The sequence below is a fragment of the Poeciliopsis prolifica genome, unplaced genomic scaffold, assembly GCF_027474105.1.
Source record: "Poeciliopsis prolifica strain line A6 unplaced genomic scaffold, Auburn_PproV2 SCAFFOLD046, whole genome shotgun sequence".
Classification (NCBI taxonomy): Eukaryota; Metazoa; Chordata; class Actinopteri; order Cyprinodontiformes; family Poeciliidae; genus Poeciliopsis; species Poeciliopsis prolifica.
In genome coordinates this window covers 3,632,940-3,658,999 of record NW_026562421.1, presented here as the reverse complement: position 1 = coordinate 3,658,999, position 26,060 = coordinate 3,632,940, and the positions used below count along the sequence as shown (strand labels likewise).

Sequence of the window (26,060 nt, the reverse complement as noted above, 5' to 3'; positions counted from 1 at the left end):
TAACCTGCTGCAGGACAAACTGACCGTTTCCCTCTTACTACTCTCCACTTTACATCATTTGCTGTCGTTTCAACGGCTTGTTTTTATTTAAAGGGAGTTTTTCCTCTCCACTCTTGCTTGTCCAGGAAGTGAAAGTTGTTTCCTTAGAAATTTTAATCTGAATAGTTTACTGAACTAAATGAATCATAAGTTTCGCCCAGATGATCCAGAAACTTTAAACTCTTTTTTTTTTAATGATTCTCCGCTGCAGCTCAGAGTTCGGACAGACATGGACACCGAAGCGGCGTTGGCTGCAACAGACTACTTTATTCTGTTTGCAATATAACAAGGAGACAATAAGGGTAACAAAACATGAAGGTGTGCACCACGGTGTCAATGCGACGGTGTTACAAAGCAAAACGTTACAAATGGTAACGAGCTCAGTTTCTCTTTTTTTGTTGTTTTTTAGTCATTAAAAAAATGTTAAAAAATATGAAAAAAAAAAAACGCAGCCATTACTACCACAAATATTTATTAAAAAATAAAAAAACAAAAGAAGTTGTAAATGGGATGATCTCCGTCGCCTAGCGTTGGCGGTTGGTCCGGTTCTCCCCTGGCCGGGGCTGAACAGTGGCAGGATCACGGGGAGTTGGGACTTCCTGCCTCGCTGCTTTCGCTCGCCTGCCGCTGCAGCATCATCTCCTTGGCGATGCAGGTGATCTGACCGGTCGTCACGCCGCCCGAGACCCCCGCCCTGGCAGAGGTGGAGGTCAGAAAAACGAACCTATATCACAGGAAGGCTCAGGCGGCTTCAGACTTACTTCTGCTGCGCCTCCTCGGTGAGCGGCGTCATCCCCGGCTGCTTCCCAAAGAAGAAGCTGGACCACCAATGGCCAGAATCCTGCTTAGGGAGTCCTGGAGAGACAAAGCAGCAGTTAAGCAGCGGAACCAGAGAAACCACACCCTGCTCTGCGTGGCGCAACCAGCTGCTGAGCCGAGTCAGGATGACTGAGCCGAGTCAGGATGACTGAGCAGCTCAGGGAGCAGCTCCTGCTCAGACTCTGGATCTAAACGTATGCTGCATGTTTCTCACCAGTAGGAAGTGAGCTGGATGGTGCAGCTGCTTTAAGAAAAACCTCCAGGCATAATTACAACCGAGCAGAAATGACTCAATCCTCTGTGGCAACAGCAGTAGAAACTGATGTAACGTTAGCAGAGAAACCCCAACATGTGGGAATGTTGGTTTCTAGGTGAAAGTTTAAATATCTGTAACTCCCTTGCAGTTAAAACTCTTTAAACTTTTTTTTTTGTATGTTTGTTGATGTCATGACAGAATGGTATGAGACAAAATGTGGAAAGAAACAAGACAAAAGAATGAGTTCCTCCTCTCAGCGCTAATTAGAACCAGCCAATCAGAGCCAGGAGGCGGGACTCAGTGCTGTCAATCATCTCCCTTTTACCCCATTGCTCTCTAAGCCACAACTAGCAGATCTTGTTGTGAATGCTAAGGCTAGTTAGCATAGCTACTTGTAACAGTTGAGTTCTTTCTCTGCCATTATCTATAGAAGTGAAAACATGAGGATGATTGACAGCGCTAAGCCCTTCCTCCTGACAGCAATAGTAGCTCATGGAGGAGGTGGATCATTTCAGATTATCCGTTTCATTCTGTCATAACATGGTGAGTTAAAAAAAAACAAAGCTTCTTTATAAACGTTAACCTGCAGCTTTAAGCCACATTTGAAGCCGTTTACCTGGATGGTGCGGGATGACCTCCCCACTGAACTCCGAACTGCCGCATGAGCTGCTGCTGGACGTAGAGCTGATGCGCCCTGCAGGGGGAGGTAAATGTTTATTAGTGATTAAACATACGGTGAGACGGCCAGCAGAGCCGGACGGACTCACTTCGGTAGTAGTCGGTGGTCGCGACGAGGGAACCGCCTGCTGGAATGGCTGCCATTCTTCAGGAGTTGGTCACTGATGGAAACCTAGAGCAGAAACAGACTCAGTGACTCATCTCCACTAAATGAGGCCTCACTAGAGATGAGTCATGAAACAGAAGCGCGTAGGTCCTAACAGAAATTAACTGTAACTTGTTGTGAAACACTCAAAAAGAAAATAATCCTAAATTATTGAGTCTGTTATTTTTATATTGTTGATGCTTGTACTACCATTTTCATTTTGTCGTCCACATTGAGTCGATGCTCGTCTGCAAACGTTTTTGCTCTCTTTTTAGTTATTTTGGTAGTATTGTGTTTTTATGGCTATTTTTTTTACCATTTAATTGTGTTTAAAATGTTGTAAAGTGTCCTTGGGTGTTTTGAAAGCCAAATAAAATCCATTATTATTTTCATCTCTGTACACTTTGTTCTTGCCATTGACAAGAAGTTTATACAATACAATGTGTGTGTATTTTATTTATTTTTTTGTTCTGTAGAGTAAGGTTAAAAATGGGCAAAAATAATTAAAAATGTTGCATTTTATTTTCCTAAAAATAAAGAGTTGGACAACCTGAGATTAGTTGACGATTTGATAAACTGAAAGGCTTACAATGATGACAAAACAACCTCTTGCAGTTGGGGGAATTGATGAACAATGGGGACATTTATTCATTAATGACGCACTGAGCTCCAGTTAGAACTGATCTGAATTTTTCCATTTAATCTGTTTTGACACAAAAATAACAAACAATGGCTTTATGGTCTCCAACCAAACATGAACAGGCTGTGGAGGAGCAGATTCAGGTTCTGCACCATGAACCTCATTGTTTCCATCATGACGTGTGTCACTGTTCTGCAGTGAGGAAGAGGAGGAGGAAGAACGGGGTGTTTACATTAAAAACAGTCACTGCACCAAACCGACATCTTTACATTCAACACAAACAAAAGGCAACAGCCGGTTCTGACCGGTTTCAGCCTGTAAAACACACGGAGGTCGTTTAAATTTAGCTCCTGCTTCTTGAACTATCTGGGTCAGAACAATAACCCTGAAACCTGCGGTGACCATTTTGTCCGTCTGTCACCAAACAGCCCAGCTTGATGCGAGCGTTAGAACTGAATTTAAAAAATGCGTTAACTATTAAAAAAACAACAACGGGTACCGCAACGGCAAAGGGAGAAAACAGTTTTACGTCATTCTTAGCCGCTCGCTTCCAGCCGTTAGCTCGCCTCGCCGAGGGGAACGAAGCCCTTTCCACCATTTTCTAAAAACAACTCACCTTTACTTAGCCCAGACGATGTGCTGATGTTCTGTAGCACCCAAATCAACTCAGACGGCGAGGATGGGGGGGGGGAGCAAACGCTAGGCGACGGGGCCCATTTGAAATAAGGTTTTGGGTAAATGTAACCCTCCAAGGTCCGAGAGGATGTTAACGATGCTTCTTTTCTGAGGCCGCACAGGGTGGTCGAACTTTTATACTGGGGAATGGGTGACGTCACCAAACGGAGGCGTGGCTACGGAAGCAGAAAAAAAAAAACTTCTTTCTCCCCGTTACATCATGGCTCCACACGCCCACAGCCAATCACAGCAGCGACATCCATATCCATATGTACAGGGGCGCAGCCAGGAATTTTTCATCCTATCAGATAATTAACTACCCGGTGAAAATAACTCGCAAATAGTTCAAATAATTTGTATGTATTTTTTCCTTCTTACGGATAGTTAGTGTTTATGTCATAGAAGGGACAGAATGATATCTTTGACCATGTTTGACCTGTTTTCCTTTTGTGTTTCACACATAAGTTTGCGGTCCATTTGTATCCTAAAGAAAAATTTAGAAACTTTAACTATCTCACAAATAAGATATTAAAATACATGGAAAAACCTTACAAAAACCTTGAGTTATAATAGAAAGATTGTCAGTATTAGTGATGCCGCATGAATTGACTTATACAATATTGCAAGAGATTGCAAAAGAATAGAGGGCCTCTGTAATACATTATAATTCACTATTCAATTAAAAGCAGATTTTAAAAATGAGCTAAAAGTCAAATACAGGCTTACTTTTTTATTTAAAGACACTTAAACGTAATAATATGAGATAAAATTATAACTTCTAACTTGTATAACTTTAAAATTAAATTGACTCATATTAATCATCACCTCAAAGTGATGAAAATGGCATATTTCTGAAAATTTTAATTTAATTTAGGAGAACAAGAGGGAGTAAGTTATGAGGGAAATTGAGTAGCTACAGTACCTCTTCAAACTGTCCAGTCCAGACAGAAATATGCTTTATTATCATTTGATAACAATTCTTAGTAATACATATTTTAGTTTTGTTGTGAAATTAACATAAAACAGAACCAGGGACAGAGAAACCTCCATACACTTTCTGTAATGATGCTAATTAGCATGTGGTTGCTCACCTTGTTCACTGAGAAGAGTTAGGCTGATTTGGGTGGCTATGGCTCCAGTAGATTCTGACTCATCTTAATGTGGTCAAAAAAACAGAGACAAGTTATATATACGAATATCATGCTAAACAAATATTCCTTCATTGACTAAAATGCTGGTGAAAAAGACATTAACGTTAACATGCAGCTAAGCTAACAAAGCTAAAAAGTTGATAATCACATTATTCGACCTACCTGTCTTGGTTTAAAAAAGAAAATTGAAAAAACAAAAAAAAGAAAAACATAAACACACAAATAAACGAAAGTTTTCCAAGACACAAATCGCATAAAGTACATTTAGTGTTCTCTGTTCATGAACCGTTAACTTTTCCTAACTGTCGAAATTCTTGTTGACATGGTTACCGGCATAAAATGCGTCAAAGATAGTTTGCAACTAAGAGCGCTCACTCTGTCATGTTTCTACAAAAACAATAAGACAAAGACCGTTTGCGACACAGATATCACACTTTGAAGAAAATTTTAAACAGTTCTCAGCATTAATTTAGTCATACAATTTACGATTGGATAAGAAGTGTAACTTAATTGCACTGTAATCTAATTTACAGCATATTTTATAAATATATCATAGGATATACAATATCATATCATGCTTGTTGTATTTCAACTTCCGGCGCCAGGAGAGCAACGAATGAGATTCATTAAAAATATGATTCCCAGGTTGAGTGACGAGGCAACATGAGTCATATCCGGAGCTGTTCAGCTTTTGTCCTCCATACCAATCAAAATAACTTTGCAACTACTGCCATCTTGTGGAGAAATTAATCAAATGAAATTGAAGCATGTAAAAAACAAATCTAGGGCAACAAAAGGTGGTAAATATATATCAAATATCTTATAACATTTATTTCTTACTATTAAAAGATGTACTCACCCAGATCTGAATAACCATAAGGAATATGTTCCCTCATAATTACAAGGTAAATTCAATTAAACTTCAGTTTGTTTGGAAATTATGTTATGGTGCTTCAACAAGGCAGAATAGATCGATAAAGTAAAGAAAACACACAAAAAAACAAAACATAAAATACGGAGCCAAAATTCATTTAAAGGAATGCTTTATTGATCTCTACACATATACAACAAAACCAGAGATCTTTAATTATTTCAGCATGATTTTCCAAATCTCATCACTTTCCAGTCAGAGACAAAGCCAGGACCCAAAGTGAGTAAAGCTGCACTTCCCTTGGCACCCAAAACAAAACACAAAAATAAAGGTACAACGTTCTCGTTTGGCCGTCTCCAAAAAATACAAATAAATGCAGAAAAGGTTCAGCTATCATCTAAGTCAGTGGGGAAAAAAGAGAGAAAATGTCCAACTAAATCAAATTTTTTCTCATTTGGGAAAGAAAATTCTGTAACAGATAATTCAAACATTGGCAACTTCAGCTGACGGCGTACAAATTCTCAAAAAAGAAAATATAATCTACCAAAAAAACTAAGTGTAACAAGAAAATAGACTTAAAGCAGTTTGATGAGAAGTTATGTTTCACTTAAGGGAAGAGAAAAGCTGCAGGAAAATATTTTATAAAAGTTTGTTTGAGCAAAACAAAATGAATTCCTTCTTTTAATCAGGCTCAGAAAAAAACAGATTTTCTGCATTTTTTTAGCCATTAAATTTAGTTAGTTTTTGCTAGCAGCGGCTAACTTGTGTACATTCACATTCCAGTTGACAAAAAGCAGCGTGAGATATTTCTAAATTGACACAAAAATGAAGAAAACCTGTAAAGTTTTCCTCTTATTTCAGCGAAATCTGAGCAGACGAGACGAGCAGAAACAAACCAGGTTTGGATTAATGGAGAAAATGTTGAAATTAAAACCAGTTTTTATTTTTATTCCCAGTTGCTTTGGTTTGATTAGTGTAACTAACTGAGAAAAATTGACCCACTAGTGTTTGTTTCCTGCTGTCAACCCTGATTACTACCACCAACGATATTATATAGTCATATATATTTATACATATTGATAAAAATTATGTAAAAACGTTATGCAAAGCAGTGTAAAATAGTTTATAATACAAAATGGGTGCAGTTTTTACATCTTGGGTGTATTTTGTGAGTTTTTTTAGGAGTGATGTGGCTGCTTGCAGGGTTTGTGAGGTGAGAAACACGCTGAGGCCGAAGATTTTCTCAATCAAACTGCGAAGCAAACATCTGCGTTGAAAGAGGAAACAGACAGAATATGTGCTCACGGTGTGAGAGCAGAAAAGGCGAAAGTATTAACTTTCAGTGAGGATCACAGACATTCAAAATGAAGGAAAAACTCAAAATGTTTTAGTTTCTTTTTTTGCTTTCTGGCTCAAAATTATTATTTCAATCAGAGATGATAACAGGATATACAGATCGTAGGACAAAATGCAGAGTGTTGCTGAAGGGGTCAGAGGTCAGGGCTCCATAAACAGTACAGTCTGAGGTCGTGAGGAAGATGGCAGCGAGGATGAGGAGGCGGTGCGTTCAGAAGGGCGGGTTCTCCTGAGTCGGGGTGGTGTCGGTCGGGGAGCTGACGGAGTCTCCGTTCCCTCTGGGTCCCACCACCTTATGCTGCGCAGCACCAACAGGAAGGAGGAAGACAAGAACAGGAAACAGACGAGTTTTTAATGATTGTGACGGTTTGCTGACTCAGCACTTTTGCTTCCTGTTTACAGCGACAGAGGAGAGACCCGAGTGAAGGCCGACCTACATCCTTTTTCAAATTTAACAAAATCTGCATCAAATGTTTGTGATGCAATTTTTTTATGCCGCCAATTTTAAACACATTGATAAAAGTTCCCAAAGGTTATGAAAGGTCAACCAGCCGCTCACTCTTCTTCAAATCTAAAAATTTGTGTCAGCCAACTCCGCTACGTTTGTTTGTCTATTGCTTTGAAGATATTAATAAAAGTTTAAAGGTCAGAATGTCAACCAGCTCCAATTAAAAAAAAAATGGGTCAAATGTTTGTGCTGCAAATATTTCAAGTATATTACTAAGTTTCCAGAGGTCATGAAAGGTCAACTAGCCTCTGGTTGACCTGGTGTAAAACAAACGTTTTACAGTTTTGACAAAACTGGTGTTATGTGCGGCAAAAATTTTGATTTGTGCTGCCACCATTCTAAAGATTTTATAATGTAAGTGTTTCCGGAGGTCATGAAAGGTCAACCAACATACCATAACTTGTAGTTAGTGGTAGCCACTAAAACCTGTTCATATCACCATGAAAAATTGGCTGAAAACAATTTTTTATTGACTTTTAGCATAAAAACAAGCAAAATATATAAAAATACCTGTTAAGAAAAAAAAAACATTTCAAGCTCTTAATGTTTGTCGTAAATTTTTTTACTTGCCTTCAGGTTTCCCACTTTGTCCTCAAACGACTTGAAGGTTGGAGAGTTTCTAAAGAGCAAAAACATGAAATTAATTAGAAATATCAAGTTTGATATTATAATAAATATTCAATTATCAAGCTGAAACATATACCAGGAAAATGTAAAACAAATAACAGCAGAAATAAAATGTTCCTCAAGATTAAATGCTTTTATAGGAAATACACTTACATTTGTGCTGCAAAAATATGTAAAATCATATTTTAAATGTTACAGTATATATTATAGCTTTTATTTCCTAAGAGGCATAACAGATATAATATCTTATTATTCAGAAATATAAATACAATAAATAAAATATTAACTATAAATAAAATATAAGAATCACTGTCGTACTGAAAGATTGAGAAAATATATAAAAATTAAAATAATTCATAATTAAATGGAAATAAAAATAAAATTTGTTTGAATTAATTGCAAGTACAATATATTTGATAAAATAATAAATGATAAAACATAATATCAAAACTATATCTAAATTAATTGATTAAAATCCCAAATGTGAAAAAAATAACACAGAAAATAAAATAACTAAATACTAAATATCCAAATATCTAATATAATCTCTATTAGAGGAAACAAGTTTGGTGATTAATAAAAGACGCTGTAAACATCAGGAGGAGCTCATCGGTTACTTTACCTCATGGCGGGCATACTTATGGAGTGGCGAATGGAATAGTTGCTACTTTGAAAGCATTAATGGAAGGAGAAAATCCAAGAGTTACACAGCGAAGCAAAGAGCAACACAGAGATTAAAATGCCTCCAACTTTAAATAATATCCTGATCTCAACCAACATTATCCTTACCTAAAGGAGTTAGAGAAAGGCAGAGCTCTGCAATCAAACCGGGGCAGCAATAAAAACAAAAACAAAAAAAAGACGACAACGTGAGGCAACAGAAACCAGAACGGGACAAAAAACGGAAGAAACAGCAGAAAAAGGAACAGCATGCAGATCAGAGAGCAGAAGTGGTTGCTGCAGACCCAGAATCAGTAAAAAGTAAAATGAAAAACCACAGCAAATATTTAAATATTTTAAACATGTTGGCTGCTGTTTTCTGATAAGAACGGTTCAGATCTGCAAGTCGCTGCTGGTTTTAAGTAAACACCAGCCGCGGTTTCACACCAGAACCGGTTCGGTGAGATAAAAAAATAAAATAAAAACAAGACAGAAGTGAAGTGAACATGACACAACAGGGAGGAGAAACCAAACAACTTCTGCTTCTCATTTCACTCTAAAACATTAAAAACTCTGCTAATTTAAATATTTCACAACAGAAACACTTAGAAAGCAGGGGCGTCCAAACTTTTTATCGCATGGTCAAGTCATAAATAAACTGAGCATAAAAAACAAGGAAAATAGCCAATAGGAATCCAACTTCAAAATGCTTCCATGTTTTCCTTAATAGAAAAACTAAAAACATTTTACTAAATTTATTTTTACTGAAGAAAACTGAAAAAGATTTTGTGTATCCTCAGTAATCAAAACATCTTTTAGTCACTTTTTATTTGAAAAATATTTAATAAAGCCAGATTTGAGTGCAATACTGGATAAGCATCATCATATTACCCTGAAATAAAAGAAACAAACAGTTTGTGCTGAAACAAATACTTTTAATTTGTGAGTTTGTTTTATAATTATTAAACAAAACAAACCTCTGTTAGCGTTGGTGGGACAAACTTATGTCATTCAAGGACCACACAAAATCAGTCTCGGTGCTGCAAATGGCCCTTGAACCGCACTTTGGACACCCCAGACTTTAGAGTTTCATGCAGAACAAAAACTATCTGAATTATCCATCCAGGCATGCAGCAACAACGAATGTTAGAAACAGAGATGAAGAGTCTGGCTGGACGCTCGGGTGGGAAACACAAGAAAAAAATTTGAAATATTCAGTTTTAGGGTGAAATTTCCTTATTAAAGCTTTTGCCCAACTGAACAGGTATTGAACAGGTGCCAGAAAAGCTCAGAAAAATGTTACCATCTATTAATTGTCACTCACAAGTGACAATTACTAGACAAATAAATTAATTATCATCTTCCTATTTTTAAAATCCAAAATATTTCCAGAAATCTTCCTTAAGGTTTGGTGGCGGTGCTTTTAATGCTTCCGCCATTTTGATTCGAAAAGTCTCATGGTGTTAATGCGTTAAAAACGGATTAGAAGAATCCATTTAAGGTTTTTATGAATCGATATCTGACCATTCAAAGGAAAATCGAGTGGAAACGTGAAAAATGTTCCAGTTTTGTTGCCGTCGACTCGACTGTGTTTGTTGGGTTTCATCTTGGATTGCAGGAACTTTTGCTGCTGTATCAAAAACACATCCAGTAGAATATTCAGTAATATTCACAGATGTAAGCAGAGGAAACACCTTTTCTGTTCAACCAAAGTGAGCACAATTAACTAACCCACTAGAACCAACCTGCTGGGTAACGGCCACAGCAGCAGTTTAAAGTTTCGCCTCTTAACTGCTTAAAAATAAAAATAAAAAAACCCAACGGCTTGGAGTGAAAACAGGAGAGGTCACTCCTCAAGGTCGGATGTATTTCAGATATTCATCAATAATTATCAATGGACTGAAAAGAAACATTTATATCCTGAAACGTTCGTCACCCATAATTGTTTCTTGAATTTTTTACATTTTCTGTAAATTTTCCGCCAGCAGGTCAGGCCATGTCGGCCATTTTGTGTGCGTTTGTACCTCATGTCGCCCAGCCTCCTGCTGATGGCCGTGCCCAGCGTGTTGAGAGCGGCGCTCGTCTTCTGTCCCGCCTCAGAAAGAGTCTCCTGGGTCTTCTTGTATCTGCAGAAAGAGAGAACAGCGAGGATGAACAAACAAGTTGGAGCCGGAGTGTGGAAACCAAGGAAAAACTAAAATAGCAACATGGCTGACGGGAGAATGAAGCAAAATAAGGAAACAGGATGTGGAAGCTTAATGGGCAACATACATTAAAAAAATAGTTTATGTGCCATTTTGACAATTTTATTAGTTTCTTTTCTAAAATCCATGAACATTTTCTTTTTGAAAAAGAAAAACAACAGTTGCTGAACTGCTGAAATATGAAGCAGTAGCCTTCATATTTCTAACTCAATATTTATTGTCAGCTTCAGTTTTGCAGCTACTACAAATATTAATCAGGAGTGATTATGAGGGGAAGTTAAGAGTCCATCAAACTGGTTAAACATGCAAAGCATCAAAGCATGACAATACCAAGTATTAGCAAAATGCAACCAAACTTTGCTTTAGTTCAACAACTAAAATATGAACAAAGGAAAAAAGCTGCTGTGGGTTCAGCAATGAGGGTAGTTCTTCATCCACAAGATCTTCCTGTTTTATGCATCGCAGTGGACATGCACCGAAATTTATCTGATTTTTACTGAACTCAAGTCAAGCAAAGTAAGTTTTATTAGTATAGAACATTTCAGCAAAAGGCAGTTCAAATAACTTGGATGATAAAAACAAACAATAAGATGTTGAGCTACATGTTTAGTAAAAAAACTGAGTTCTCTTTTCTGATTAATTCAATGAGCAGCAAAATACAAAATTGAGAAAAATATTTCACCTTCCAATCTGGGATTAAAAGCCAAACAGAGAAATTGGTTGATGGGAGGATAACCTCAGTTACTCATGAAATTGCACAAAGTAAAGAGTGAAGCTATATCTGCATGATATGACAAACATCAGTATTGCTCAATATTGATTTCTGTTTATTCACACAAATAAATGACAGGTGAACAGCCTAAATATTTCATGCCAGCAGTCCTTTACGCCTGCAGTACAGCTCATGCTAACAGTATTTTCATTACAAATGTAGATATTCTGCTGACGTTGGAAAAAAAAAAAACTAAATTTAGCAATTGCAATGTTTCCATTAAATAAACCTGTGATAATTAGAATAACAAGTGATTAAGTTTGTTCACATGACTATTCATTAAAACCATGTCACGCCTTCATCTTCATACTGATGAAGGCATCGTCTTTTTCTTTGTAGTTTCTAGCAGTAGTAACATTCATTTGTTGACAATGTGACTCTTGGAAAAAAGAAGAAAAGAAAAAACAAACAAAGCAAAAGAACCTCAACCTAATACCAAAACTTTTTATCCTACACAACTCAACAACGTTTACACTCAGGTGAAAATGGCTGCAAACAGATGCGTAATTATACAACCATACATGTTTGAAAAGTAGAAGAGGAGACTCCTACACAATTAACAAGAATGCAGGAAGTTGTTTCTGGACGGTAAGTCAACAACAAAACACTTGTCTTTTCCTGCAGCCATACAGTTGTAAAACCAGCTGACCAAACGTGCTGGAACTTTCAATCCATTAACCATTCAAGTTTATCCAACTCTGAGTTAGGAAAAATATGATGGGTCAAGATACTTACTTGTCTAATAATTGCCTGAACTTCAATGTAGTTTTAGATAGAAAATGTCACAAACTGTGCTGGGTTACAGGAAACCGGAGTCGGAATATAATCCAAGATGTATCCTCTTGGATTCATTGATTTGTTTAAATCTTAATTCCCCAGATCTGAGCATCATCATCATCCTCAGTAACCTTCAGCATTCTGCCAAACTGCAGCTTAATAAACAGCCTAAATGAAAGTGATATGTTAGTTATTTAGAGTCCACCATCCCCGAAGCGCAACATGGCCTCCAACACCAGAACCCGAGTGAACCCAAGCTAACTACTGGACCAAATAGAAACAGAAAACAAAGCATGGACAGCAGAGAAATAATGGAGAAAAAAGATCCCAAAATGAAACTCAAAGAAACCTTAGCTCATCTACACAGCCAAACACAAACAAAAACTAAAAAGAAAGAATTAACTCACGCTTCAGAGTGGGTAATGTCATCCAAAGTGGCTGAGGCAGACAGATATCTGAAGACACAACAGCGGGATAATGACACAAGGGAAGACACAGTCATAATAAACAATAACCTGAAAAACTCTCGGTATAGATCTACATTTATATATACCTAAGAACTTTTAACAGTCATTCATTAATTTCTACCATTTATTTATTTACCCCATTAGCAGACCAAAGTATGTGAAGGCACCATGACTTTACTCTCCATTTTAAAACGGTTTCAATCTTGAAAAATAACAAACAAAACAAAAAAAATCTAATTTCCCAATAAAGCAAAGAAGTATTTGAGGATACAGCAAAATTTTCACATTTTTTTCTCACTGCCTTGAAAAATCAAAACTACTTATTAGTTGCTTATTTTAATCTCTTCATTCAATATGCAACATGTGATGCACCAATATGAAACTTTGGGCCAGTACAGGTGGCCAATATTAATATTACTGTCATAACTGATATCATATTTCACCACTCTTTTAACATGGAAAAAAAAGGTAAAATATTGTTTTATTAATTATCTTGATGATTAATTGGAAAAAAAATTTGGCACATTCCTCAGACTTAACGTGATTGTTTCAGCCCAACTAAAGTTACTACTTTCACAAGTAGTAACACATTTAGTCAATGAGTTTTTCATAATTCATAATTATCATAATTATTTACACAATCAGTTGAAGAATCGATTAATCACAATTATTCAGATAATGTTGATTGTTTCAGCCCATCTGAAGTTATTTCGTTTCACAATTACTGGACGATTATTTCAATATTCAATTAAGCACAATTAATTGGATCAATTCGATTAGTTGGATTAATTGATTCAGATTAATTAATCTTTCACAATTAGTTGATGATTATTTGAATAATCGCTTAATTACAATTAGTCCTTCAATGTTTCAGCTCTACTAAAGTTGAAGTTTCACAATTAGCTGACTGTTATTTGAATAAACGATTAATCATGAGTAATCGTTTCAGCCTTAAAGTTAAGTACCGTTCACTGCTGAGTAATGAAGTTTTTGTCTATTTTTCCTTCTTTCCTGAATACTATCAGCGTTCTGTCTTCAGATAACTGCTGGTCTTTGACTGCGTGATAAATAAACAGGCGGTTTGACCAGCTCCACGTTTCAGGAAGCTGGGAGAGCAAAGATAACAACGTGGAGCAGAACGGCTGAAAACGCAGGATGGAAAATCATTTATACTCCAATGATTCATGCTGTAGCAGATCAAAACACCAACTTATTCACTCGTTAGTGAGGAGTGATAAAATAGAACAAAAACACCATTTACTGCCTCATTTTTACGGCATAAAAACCATCGCTTTGATTCTGGTTCTGGTCCAAATACAGATGTAACGCAAGGACAAGACTAGTCTGTATGCTCTGACCTCTATTAGCACAATGCAGCTTACAGTACAGCAGCGTCACACTGGGCAGATCTGTGCTGTAATTGTTTCAGAGAAAACAGTCTGAACAGAGGAAGGGAGAACGTTGCTTATGAGCGTCTGAGCTGGACTTATTAGGGTGCTGAAGATGTGAAGACTCCACTGTGCTCTCCAACGCGACCCGCTAGAGTCAGACCGCATGGTAGAAAACATGAAGGCGATCAAAAAGCTGCTAAACGTTAAGACGAGACTTACTTCAAACTGATAGGAAAATGTGAACTTAAATACAACAAACATCAAGGCAAGAAAAGGTGTTTTTTTTAAAGTACAAGAATATAGTCAGAATGTGAGAATTAATTTGTAACATTACAAAAAGTCGTACGATAAAAGTCCTAATAATACAAGGCTAAACTTGTAGCAACATGACAAGTTCGTGATAAGAGAATCAAGTCATAACAGGAAAACTAAGTTTGAATAATACCAGGATAATGTTGGAAAAACGCTAAGATGACGTCAGAATAAGGCTAGAATTAATTAATACAGGAATAAAGTCATAATGTTAGGAGCATGACGTAGCACTCCATACAGTTAAACTGAAAAATGTTGAGCATCTTCATGTCATACTTTGGCATCAGTTTTAATAATAAGAAAGTCTTTAAGTCAAGTCATCAAGTCATCCTTTGCAGCAGGACTTTGAAACGATTGTGCAAACCAGAGTCCATGTCAACAAAAGAACCAAACAACAACAGATCTTGATACCTCTATCCAAGCTTTTCTTTTTTCCAACATTCTTCTGGTAATAGTGAATATTTTCAACTAATACTACAACTTTCTTCTCTTAATTAAAAAAATAACTGTTGTAGCAGTGTGATTTTTCTTTACATTTGCACCCCTACTTATTAGTTGCTTATTTTAATCTCTTCACTCAGTTGTTATAAAAAATCCTAAACTACAACATGAGAATTAAGAAAAAAATTGTGATATTTTGTCCTTACTTTTCAACCCTATAAATAATAACTATTTAATCACAGAGTTTTTATGACGAGTGCTCTGTGAATTTCTCGTTGCTGTTTTTATTTGGTTCTTTTGGCATTCCATAGCCACATTTCCCTCCTCTTCCTCATCTGTCATTCTGCATCTCGCATTCTTTTCCTCTCGTCCCAGTTAGTCCAGTCTGCGCGTCCTGTCTGGTCACTGGGACCAGCGAGGAAGGGAGGGAGGTCGCTGGGGAACAATGTGTCAGAGACACAGACACATTTTCCTGCACTGGGTGGGTGTGTGTGTGTGTGTGTGTATGTGTGTGTGTGTTAAATAAAGAGCTTCATGTCTGCCTGCTTCTCCTGTCCTACATTTTTCACCAAACAGACACAATCCACAATTATCTCAACAGCAAACAAAGAAAACTCGGCCATCTTGGCTTCAGGGTGCAACCACAGAGCAAGAGCAGCCACCATCACCAACACCATCACCTGCTGGTGTTGGTGGCTGCATGTTAAAACAGAGACCGGACCAGTTAGCTACATCCTGTCTACCAGAGTAAAGCTGGTCCATCCAGTTCATTAGCAAGTCAGGGAGATAAACTCAACATTTAAACCAGGTTGGCAAAACCATCAGCTGAAAAGTACATTTTTAAAACTTAAATCACTAAATTTTTTTTGCTGTTTTTACCTACTCATCAATAAGCATTAACTATTTTAATCAAACAAAATAAACATATTTTTTGTAGGAGTGGAATTGTAAATTCAAAACTTCTAATCAAGTTTGCAATTTTTTTTCTTGCTAAATGAAAGGCATCCAGTTTGCTTATTATTCTGGGCTAAAATTATAAAAACTGAATAAATATCTAATTTATTCTCGGCATTAAAAAATGGATCTTCATTGTTAATACAACAAACAGCTTATCTTTATCTTTATTTGAAAACGCTTGCTGTATTTAGCCGACTTTGAATAGATTAATTTGAAGATTTTTGTGCACCAAGGTGCGTTTTACAGTCAAGAAGTAGATGTGGTTCAAGTTGCCATAACAAGGAAGCCAGAAAGCTTGAAATGTAAATTTTAATTTCAATAAAGTTTGTTGGTTGCACAAAATCAGTCCAAGGGCTACAAATGGCCCCCAAGCCTCACTTTGAACACCCTTTGTTTTTAAAAAGGTTTTTCAGTTGGGACATGACGCAGCATTTGGACTTTAGCATCAAGCTAAGATGGTCCTGTTCTCCTTCATGCCTCTCAAAGGTTTTCCTCTGTCCTGATAAACAGGGTGTCCAAACACTCACTGTAACTCCCTAAAGACAAACTCGCCTTTATGCCGCCCTCCTTGCATAAATCACACCGAGACGTGAAGAATGCGTCTCAGCTCCGACCAGAACCGACCTCAAATTCTGCAGATTCTGACCGTTTGTTGTAAATGCTGCAGGAAATCCCCCCACACCAAAATAAAAAAAAAAAAACTAGTGAAAAAGCCATTTAGCATCTTAAATTGGGTTCTATTTGAGTTTGAACATGAAAAAAAGAAATAAAATTTGATCTTCAGCTTTGTCCGGCCAACAGAACCAGAACTGGTACCATTGGTTTTTTTTCTTGTTTGCTTAAAGGTCCTCATTGACTCTACCGAGCATTACAATGAAAATAATATTTTTACAAAAAATGTAAGACATGAAGGATACTTCAGTTGAAAACATCAAAGTATCTCAGAAAAGTCGTCATGGATTGTGAAGCTGTTTTCTGAAAGAATTTTCAGTAGCAGTCAATCTTGCAACGTCTCTGAAGAAGCCTCTGATGGAAGTGTGGTGCTATGATATGCTAACAGCTCCATTTACAGGCAGCAGAGATGATGTTAAACAGTATGACATCATCAGTTGTTGGGAAGCTCTGCTAATCCACCACCTTCACTTTTGCTACTTTAAATCTGAGAGATGTTGGAGTAGGGGATTTGATCTTTGCCCATCATTACCCTTCACATCCATAAAACCTTTTCATGTCCTCTGAGATTTGAGCTCCTGTTTGTAGCTCTGAGCTACTGAGATGCTAATCAGCTGCTTCTAGTTGCCTTAGTTACTAACCATAACTTTCCAAAAGTAAAACACTCAAAAGCGAAGGGGATATCTGTCCAAACACGCAACACCTCAACCAAAACCTTCATGAACAAACGTCTGCAAAACAAACAAATTAGAGGAAAACGTGAGCAATCAGATTGACTGCAGTTGGATGCATTAAAATTGGGAAATAAATTTTCGCTCGCAGTGATGACTCAAAGGCCGCAATCAGATTGGAAAAACACCGTCTGCAACCAGAACTGAGAGGCAGAAGCTGAAAATATCCCCAGTTTGTCCAGAGAGGAAAGAGAAGGAAACATGCCTTCAATCTAAGAGGAAGAGCCAACAGCTGATCCAGAGAGAGGAAGTCATCTGCTGATACAACAAGACAAACAACTGATTCACACTAAAGGGTCCAGAGATGCTCCTGAACCACAGCACATCGAGCCTTAATGGGTGAATTAATGGGTGAAAAACGAGTCGGATATGAACCTATTATTAGAACTGTAAGAAGAAAGAATCTCACTTTCGTTATACAAGTCGAACCAAATGTTCAAGAGAATCATCAGAAGAGCAGATCCAAAGTCAGACTGTCACACTTAAAGCTGCATTTTCTTACAAACAAAATCAGCAGATTGAAGCAGTTATAGTGGAGGCTTCACGTAAACGAACAAATCCACACCAACTCTATAACACCCGGTGTTAAACAGCAGCCATTGCAAACATGGTTAGGAGGTGAGAGGAGTGAGGCACTGGGGGTGAGTCGGAGCGTGAGAGAGCAAACAGCGGCGCCCAGACGAGCAGCAAACAGTTGGTGAAACTCACAGATCTGAACTGGTCACCCTTTCATTCCACTCGCCCAGTTTCTCTGTGGTTCTCATGTAGCTAGAAACAGAAACGGGAGCGTGTTACGCCGCCGACGTCCAGCAGGGGGCCACAGCTAAGCTAAAGCTGCGTCGCCACGAACAGTTCAAGTCCGAAACGATGCAAATCGACTTTCTGACAGAAGGAGTTAAAGCGTACGGAGTCAAATCTTTAGTCTGAACTCATCTGAAAGATGTTGGCAATATTTCCAAAGAGTGAAGATTAACTAACATTGTTTATCCAAATGCATCCAGATGATAAACAACAGATAAGAAAATCTTGCAATGGAGATAATATTGGGAAATTATGTGATTTTCCATACATTGAGAAATATTGCTATAATAATATCCCAATGATAATTCCCAATATGTTGGGAATTATTGCATGACTAGAATGTTGGAAAATATTGCGATGGCAATAATATCGGGAAATATTGTGAGAATGATAATGTTGGGAAATTTGCAATATCAATATTATTGAAAGATATTGCTATGGCAATAAAATTTAAAAATACTGGTGAATATTGAGCTGACAATATTGGTAAGTACTGCAACAACAATAATATTGAGAAATATTGCAATGACACTATAATTTGTGATATATGCCTGTCGTCATCTTTAATCTCTTGCTAATCTGTGCTTCCAACTCTGTCTGACCTTCAGTATTTTTAGCAACATCATTAATGTCCAGGGTGAAAAATATAACTTCAGAACTCATAAAATAAATTAGGCAACAATTCTAGTTCTCCAAATTGGCTTAAGACCATGGAGCCAGACTGTAATAGTGCAGAAATATTCTCCAACAGCTGCACAGGAAGTCAAAGGTTTCAACTTTAATACATAAAAAAAATTTTCCAGGAAAATAATAAATGCTGAAAAGCAATATTCTCATACTGAAATAACTTCAGCGCTTTTATTCTCGAGAGGAAATCCTGTTTAAAGGAGAGGTAGGGATTCAAATGATCCTTCTGCAAACAACACAAATACTTTCTGGGTTTATGCGCTGAACCCTGTGGGACCAGAACCAGAGAGGTGACCGGTTTACTGGTACGTACGCTTGTGAGGTCTGGACGTCCTGCCAGCTCTTGGTGATGTTCTGCTTGAGCTCGTTGAGCGGACTGAGGCCCAGTTTCCTCTTCAGCTCCGAGGAGTGCCTCTCTTTAGCGGACAGAACTGGCGCAGCGTGTTGATCTCCTCCTCCACCTGAATCAGAACCGCACAGTTCAGCCTGCAGCAGCTCCTCTCTTAGAACCAATCAATCAATCAAATTTTATTTGTATACCACATTTCAGCAAGGAATTTCAAAGTGCTTTACATCAAAAACACAAGAACATAAAGTCATGCAACATATAATAGACAATACATTGTTACATATTACATTTCAAAAACAATTCTAAACAGGTGTGTTTTTAATTGCGATTTAAAGGAAGTCAGGGTTTCCGCTGTTTTACAGTTTTCTGGAAGTTTGTTCCAAATTTTTGGTGCATAGATGCTGAAAGCTGCTTCTCCTGTCTTGATTCTGGTTCTGGATGCAGACCAGAACCAGAAGACCTGAGAGTCTGGAAGGTTGACACAACAACAGCAGATCTTTGATGTATTGTCACCTGGTGACATCGTAATGTAGAGCTGTGTGTCATCTGCATAGTTATGGTAGCTAATATTATTTCCTGTTATGACCTGAGCTAGTGGGAGAATATAAATATTAAATAAGAGGGGTCCTAAGATTGAACCTTGGGGTACCCCAGACACTAAACCCTAAAAACCACTTTGACTGAACTTCTTTTAAACGTTAACAGATTTTCACCAGAACCAGAACCTGCTGTGCCTGTGGATCAGATTGTGGAAATAATGTTGAATTTTAGCCAAAAAGGCTTTTAGACATTAATTAACCCCAACACTCATAACTGGGGCTGCAACTAATGATTATTTGAGTAATCTATTAGTCTATCCATTATTTTGACAACCGGATAAAACAAAATTTCACATTTTGCACATCTTTAATTTAAACATTAAAAATTCATTAAAAGATGCAAAACAAAGAATTTGATTCCTTTTTTAAAATAATAAAAGAATTTAATACCATGGTATTCATTAGTCCAGACCTCACAAGCATACCTAATATTTGTTTGATATTTTAATATTTCTAGCATCAACATGTGAAAAGATGCACCTTTTCTGCTTGACTCTAATATCAGCAGAAGGAGATTAATGGGAGAGTTTGTTTTTGTTTAATTACTTAGCCCTTGTTTTTTCATCAAATGGCATATTTAAAAGATAGTATACTCCAATTAATGAGCAATTAATTACTAAATTAGTTGACAATAACAGCTGAATAAATACCAAAAATATATTTAAATGGCAGTGGAAGACTAATCTGTTGATTATCTTTTCAAATAATCAAAAAAATAATAGGATAGCAAAACGTACTTAGCAGGAGAAACTGGTGAAGCTAAAACTATGCTACTTTACTTACAAACACAAGTTGTTTTTGTTTTTAAATGCAAAATGTTTATATTTTTGTACAGTTTACTCATCGCGCTGAGGATGTTATTTTTTGAGCAAATACATATTTTACAGTTGGTATAATGCAGTTAACTATTTACTAAATTAGTAGACAATCATTTCAGTAATCGATTCATTACGATTAATCTGATTAATTATCTTATTTTCCATAAAAGCAAAAGGAAACCAGAAACTTTGGAAAAGATGATCATTTTGTGTTACATCTTCTATTTCTCTAAGCAGATTCTAATTTAAAACTTGCAGTTTTGTCCTTTTTTGCTCTTGAATTGTGGTCAGGGGGCCACAAGTGGCCCGCGACCCCTACTTTGGGCACCATTGTGGTAATTGGTCCCTGACCTTCGTCAGTTCGAGGCGGAGCTCCTCGGCCTCTTCCTCCGTCAGGCCGGGCGGGAGAGGGAGCGCCGAGTTCGCCATCGCGCCCTCCGCCTGAACGTCGGCCATGTTGTCTGAGCGATCCATGTTGTCTGAGCGATCCATGTTGTCTGAGCGATCCATGCTGTTGCCTTTGTTAGGAGAGTTCAGGTTGATATCTGCAGCAATGGATGATGGAAAAAAGATTAGAAAACATTACAGAGAGAGTAAAATTTAAAGGATCCAGATGTTCTTCATTCACATTTATAAAGGAAACTACATTAAGAGAGGAGTTTACATTACTGCTGAAACGATTAATCGTGATTAATTGATTACTGATTTAACTCACAGTTGAAGGAAATGCTCTCTATTCATGTTTTTAAGGCCACTCTTAATCAGTCTGTAAATAAGGTATTTTTTAAATGCTTTGATTAATATAATGATGTATTTTAGTCCTATTTTTGCATTGATGTTATTTTTATTTTATTGTTTTGTATTTTAATCAGGTGTTGATATCCATAGTTTTGAGTTGTAATTGTGTGTTGCTGCCAGTCTTGGTGAGAAATCTTTAACCTTAATGAGACATATCTGGATTAAATAAAAATATATAATAAGTATTATATACAAATATTACGAAATAATCGTCAACTAAATTGATTAATCATTAAGTGGTTTACGCAGCTAAAAATAAGTCATTTCAGAGGATTAATTAAACAAAAAATATATATACATTTTGCATTTTTGATAAAAATACCTTTGTCTGTAAATATATTTGAGCCAAAACTCCTCAAGTGGCAGTTTTAGCTTCACTGGTTCAAACAAGCTAAAATGTTTATTTTCTTAATTAGGAAAGGAATTGAATTAGTTTATTTTAATCTTCAAATATACTGCATGAAAAGGCTTCTGTGGTTAAATGAAAAATCTGATGAATCGATTAATCATCAGAATAATCGACAGATTAATTATTTACTAGAGTAATCGCTAGTTGAAGCCTTAATGAACAAATTAATTATTTATTAATTAAGAGCTTGAAACTGTAAGTGTGTACTGATTAGGATTCCTTAACCTTAAATAACTGAGTCCAGGATTCCTGCAGTGCAAGCATGCAGGTCTGATAGCTGCTCTACAAAACTGAATAAGTGTCGAGTCATTTACCTGAAGACTAATGTTAGCAGCTTTGACTGAGTCAGAAAGGAGAACATACGTCTCCAATAAACGTAAAACGACATCAAAATGGGCTTCAGGCAGATGCAATCTGCACAACACAACCAAATGTTAATGTAACATAAAAACAAGAAGACTGAACTAGAGATTCTGGGAAAATGGTGGCCATTAATTAAAGTTCTTCAACAAATCCAATGAGAGTTAGAGTTTCAGATGTTACTCCGATAAATGATAATATCGTTGTTTTAAGACCATTTTCAAGTCATGTAAATGGTAGTGGCACAATAATAATGCAAGAACTATAAATTCTAATGAACATTTAACAGTGGAACTGGAAGACATTTTAAATATTCTATATAAATAAACAAAAACAAAAGAAACATCAAATAAAATGAAATAATAAGTCTCAAAACAGGCTGGCTGAGACCAAAACAACAAAGTGAAGACTTTTATCATTCAATTTTAGGCAGAAATCCTACAAATGGACACGTTTGAGCTTCTTTTAATTTATCTTGAGATCAATTGATTTATTGTGTCGAGGCTAAACCAGCTGGAGATTTTCTGAGGTTGGGAAATGACAGGATTATCTGCAGACAGCTCAGTAATCTAACAGTTTGACAGCAAACAGTGACTCCACCTGTAAGGTACACAGGCGTCACCAGCCCAGACAGCAAAAAACCCGACAAAAACAAAAATTAAAACACAGAAGAACACGGATCCAGGAACATTAAAACCCATTGTTTTAACAATTTCCTTTTTGTTCCAGTAAGCTGACCAGTTAAATTTATGCTAAATCTGTAAATAGGTGAACTTGTTTGGCAGCAGACTAACCTGTCTGCAAACTCTGAGGTATGACGCAAGTGAGGTCATCCTCCACACCCACTGAACGCCACGTTCTTCCACGTTCTGTTTTTTATGCTCCAGTAGCAGCCAGTCATCCAACGAATCAGAAGAAGCCTCTGACTGAAGACTGTTGCTCTATCAAAGCAGAGACGATACTCAACAGCAACATCTGGATGCCACTATCAGTTATTAGCTAGCTCTACTAATCCACCTCCTTATCTTTTTGCCAGCCCTCTTTAATCTGTCTGAGGGATGTGGGAGTAGGGAATATGCTTTACCCTGTCACAATAAGCAATAAATCAATCAATTGCATTACTTTTTTTGTTGAAAAATCTGGATTTTGAGAAAAACAAGCAAAAACACAAAACATTTGACACCTGGTATTTGCAGCAAAGTAGTTAGCTTTCACTTTTTTCTCCGACACAAGTTCTAAACGTTGGCCTGTTTTCATTGTGAAATTTTCTGAAATGCATCTTTGGTTACAGAGGCTTCATAATCCATCTTAACAATTATTGTTTTATGAATTTATTTAGGATATTTTAAATGTTTTCCAGTTCCAGCATTAAACTTTCTTTAGAAATGAAAGTTTTTTTTAATGCTAACCAGCTATTCCCAATTGTAAAAAAAAAACCATGAAACAATAGTTACATACAACAACACTCTGAAAGTAACAAATAAATAAGACATCCTATTTATATCACCAGCCGAGAGCCCGTCAACTTTCTTAGTGGCGTTTCTAATATTTTAGATATGCAATATGAGAAAAATCACATGTTGAACAAATAAAATGGAATTACACTCCACAGAAAACTCTGCAAGATAATGAAACACAAACAGGCAGAGATCCACTGTAAACGCCTCAATTTTAAATATCAGAATTGCTTCTAGGGACAGACAAAAGTATTATTCTTCTCTCTATGCTACTTATATTGTTTGGATTTTTATCTTTATTACCAATGTACTCATTTTCTACTGGAAAAACATTTTTACAGTCCGTGGATGCAAACAATGGAAACCACTTTCAGGTGTTACTATTGAGCCAAAGTGAGCTATTTTCAGTATCAATGAGGTGTTAAAGTCAGAAGAACGAAGGCGACATAAGAGCTGACCTTTAAGAGAAAGTTGATTTTCTACGACAATGAGAGAAAAGGCTGTAAAACGGTGAGAGAGAGCAGAACGTAAAGTCGCCGCTTTGTTCATGGAACATGCTGGGAGCTTTTTTAAAAAGCTCAGAGTTCAGGTAAACAGCTCGATCATGTAGAATACGCACAGGAACATTTCTGTAATGCTAACATAAGATGCTGAGCTGATTGAAAATGTGACCTACAGTCAAGTATTGTAGTTGGAGTTAATGACACAGCAGAAAGGAAGTTTCCTCCTCTCCACACAGCAGCACCTGCTCTCAGCTTCATTCACTCATTTAACGAGATTTAGAGGCTGAAACAAGCGGATGTGTTGCAGTAATGGACACCAGTGACTCAGGTGGTTAAAACTGGGTGGAATCAGCTGATAGTCAGTGAAATCAGTGCAGGGCAGCTGCCAGCATCAGTAACTCGATCCTCCTCCTTTCTCTCCACCTGCTGTTGCTGTTCCTGTCACGGATCGGAGGGCCCGTCCGTCCTCCCCACACCCTCCCGAACTTCCCGGTCCAACAGTAAAACAACACGGAGGAAACGGTTTTTTGTTTTATTACAGGGTTCTGGATGAAAAACCGAGCTGCTCTCAACTTGTTTACGCCGTTTTTTTTCAGCCAGGCAGAGAGCTGAGTTGTGCTAACTTGCTCGGTAAGCTAACAATTACCTTGACTGGCTGGGTCCATGGCGTCAGTTCAGCAGATTCTGGGTTGTTCTGATCGGTTCTGCTTGAAGCAGGTCGATGTGTTGAGCCCCCGCCTCGGTGTGGAAACCTCCCCGACGAGAGCGACCAGCTTCCACGTAGAGAAGGACGTCGATGTGGAACAACCAGCGGAGTCAAAACAGCCCCAACCAAACAGCCAGCTCAGCCTAAGCTACTTTATGTCAAGCTAGCGGCTGCTCTGCATCTTCATCCGGTGACGTCATCTCAAAATAAAAGCATTTCCGTTGACGCTACTACTTTCTGTTATGCCGTCGAGTTAAAAGTACTTAAAAGAAATTAATATCGCCTTTGTTAAAAGAAACTTAAAAAAAGCAAATAATGTTCTGTTAATGGTTTTTCTATTATATATAGATGTTTTCAAAGCAACATAAAAAGGACGTGTCACTTTTGCTTTATATTGTGGAGTTTATTAAACTCACAATGACATTTAATTAATAAAAGATGAGAACTTTAATATTTAGAATACTTTAGTTTCTTTTTTTTTAAAGGTGATGAAGATTTGTTTTAACATTGAGCTGGCAAACCTGTTGGTGTCATTTTTGTGTCGTGGTTGAGGACCGTACAAAGTCACTTCGAGGACAACAAATGGCCCCTGGGCTGCACTTTGGGCAACCCTGATTTAAATGAATGCAAAATATTTTGTAATCAAACACAATAGAAAACGTTCAACCCAAAAACGTTAGGAAAATGTTACGTTTTTCTTTAGACCTTTAAATTATTTTTTCTGCTTCATTTAATTAAAACATTAAATGTTTTCTTGGTTCAAAGATAAAACTTTTTTTAGAATAAAATTATTTTCTGGTTTTATTTTAAAAATATTTGGATGCCTGAATTTATTTTTGCCTCCTATTGTAAAAAAATAAACAAACGACCACCTCACGCATTGTTGAAGTCAGCAAAAATAGAAAGAATTAGTCCTGGAATTTGAGAGAACAGTTTTCCTAATTTTGGTTTAAATATTTGATCCTGGCAACAACTGAGAGAGCAGCTATTAAAAAAGAGCTCTATGAAACAAAAATAATGTCAAATTTAGTGATTTTATGTATTCTGCTACTTCTTAAGGCCATTCAATTAAATTCAAAAATAATTTTTGACCCCAAACTTATATTAAATAAACCATGTGTTATTCTTTAAAATATTAAGAAAACAAAGATAAATCAGTGATTTATCTCCAGGAAGTCTCTGAAAAAACATCACCTCTCATACAAATTCAATCTAAAAACATTACTATTGCTCCTTTGAATTGGAAAGTTGTAAAAGTTTGTCCAGATTATTTTCCACACAGGAACTAAAATATTCTGACATACTGTCAAGTATAAACCCTGGTTTTACTATTTAAACATACGAGGCTAAATTTCAATGCTTTTATTTTGAAGGCGTGCCGCCCACGCCGGAAGCTACAGCCTCCAACCGTTGCAGAACCTTCG

The 26,060-nt window shown here is 36.9% G+C and overlaps 2 protein-coding genes across 3 annotated transcripts; both read right to left on the bottom strand.

Moving 5' to 3' along the window:
• Positions 1-286: 286 nt before the first annotated feature.
• Positions 287-4,705, bottom strand: LOC129376968 (pancreatic progenitor cell differentiation and proliferation factor B-like). 2 transcript variants are annotated; one of them, XM_055056679.1, is made up of 6 exons: positions 4,566-4,705; positions 4,344-4,406; positions 1,882-1,964; positions 1,731-1,808; positions 801-894; positions 287-733 (listed from the first exon to the last, which is right to left on the bottom strand). In XM_055056679.1, the coding sequence occupies exons 3-6, from the start codon at positions 1,934-1,936 to the stop codon at positions 619-621; spliced, it is 342 nt and encodes a 113-aa protein (XP_054912654.1). In that variant the 5' UTR covers positions 1,937-1,964; positions 4,344-4,406; positions 4,566-4,705; the 3' UTR covers positions 287-618. The 2 variants fall into 2 exon arrangements, with proteins under 2 accessions (XP_054912654.1, XP_054912653.1); XM_055056678.1 differs by lacking the exons at positions 4,344-4,406; positions 4,566-4,705 and adding an exon at positions 3,194-3,313.
• Positions 4,706-5,429: 724 nt separating this feature from the next.
• Positions 5,430-24,859, bottom strand: LOC129377182 (tumor protein D54-like). Its single transcript, XM_055056962.1, is given in 9 exon segments — positions 5,430-6,928; positions 7,709-7,757; positions 10,450-10,551; positions 12,586-12,633; positions 17,858-17,917; positions 18,951-19,068; positions 19,071-19,098; positions 20,755-20,948; positions 24,577-24,859. Coding segments are annotated over 9 exon segments (705 nt in total). The 5' UTR covers positions 24,596-24,859; the 3' UTR covers positions 5,430-6,841.
• Between the last annotated feature and the right edge of the window lie 1,201 nt (positions 24,860-26,060).

Bases quoted from the DNA above. Each gene is read 5' to 3' on its own strand.
- LOC129376968 (XM_055056679.1), bottom strand. From the start codon at position 1,936: ATGGCAGCCATTCCAGCAGGCGGTTCCCTCGTCGCGACCACCGACTAC. The intron at 895-1,730 runs GTAAACGGCTTC...TTGTCTCTCCAG, and splicing joins GGTCATCCCGCACCATCCAG to GACTCCCTAAGCAGGATTCT. The intron at 734-800 runs GTAAGTCTGAAG...CACCTCTGCCAG, and splicing joins ACCGAGGAGGCGCAGCAGAA to GGCGGGGGTCTCGGGCGGCG.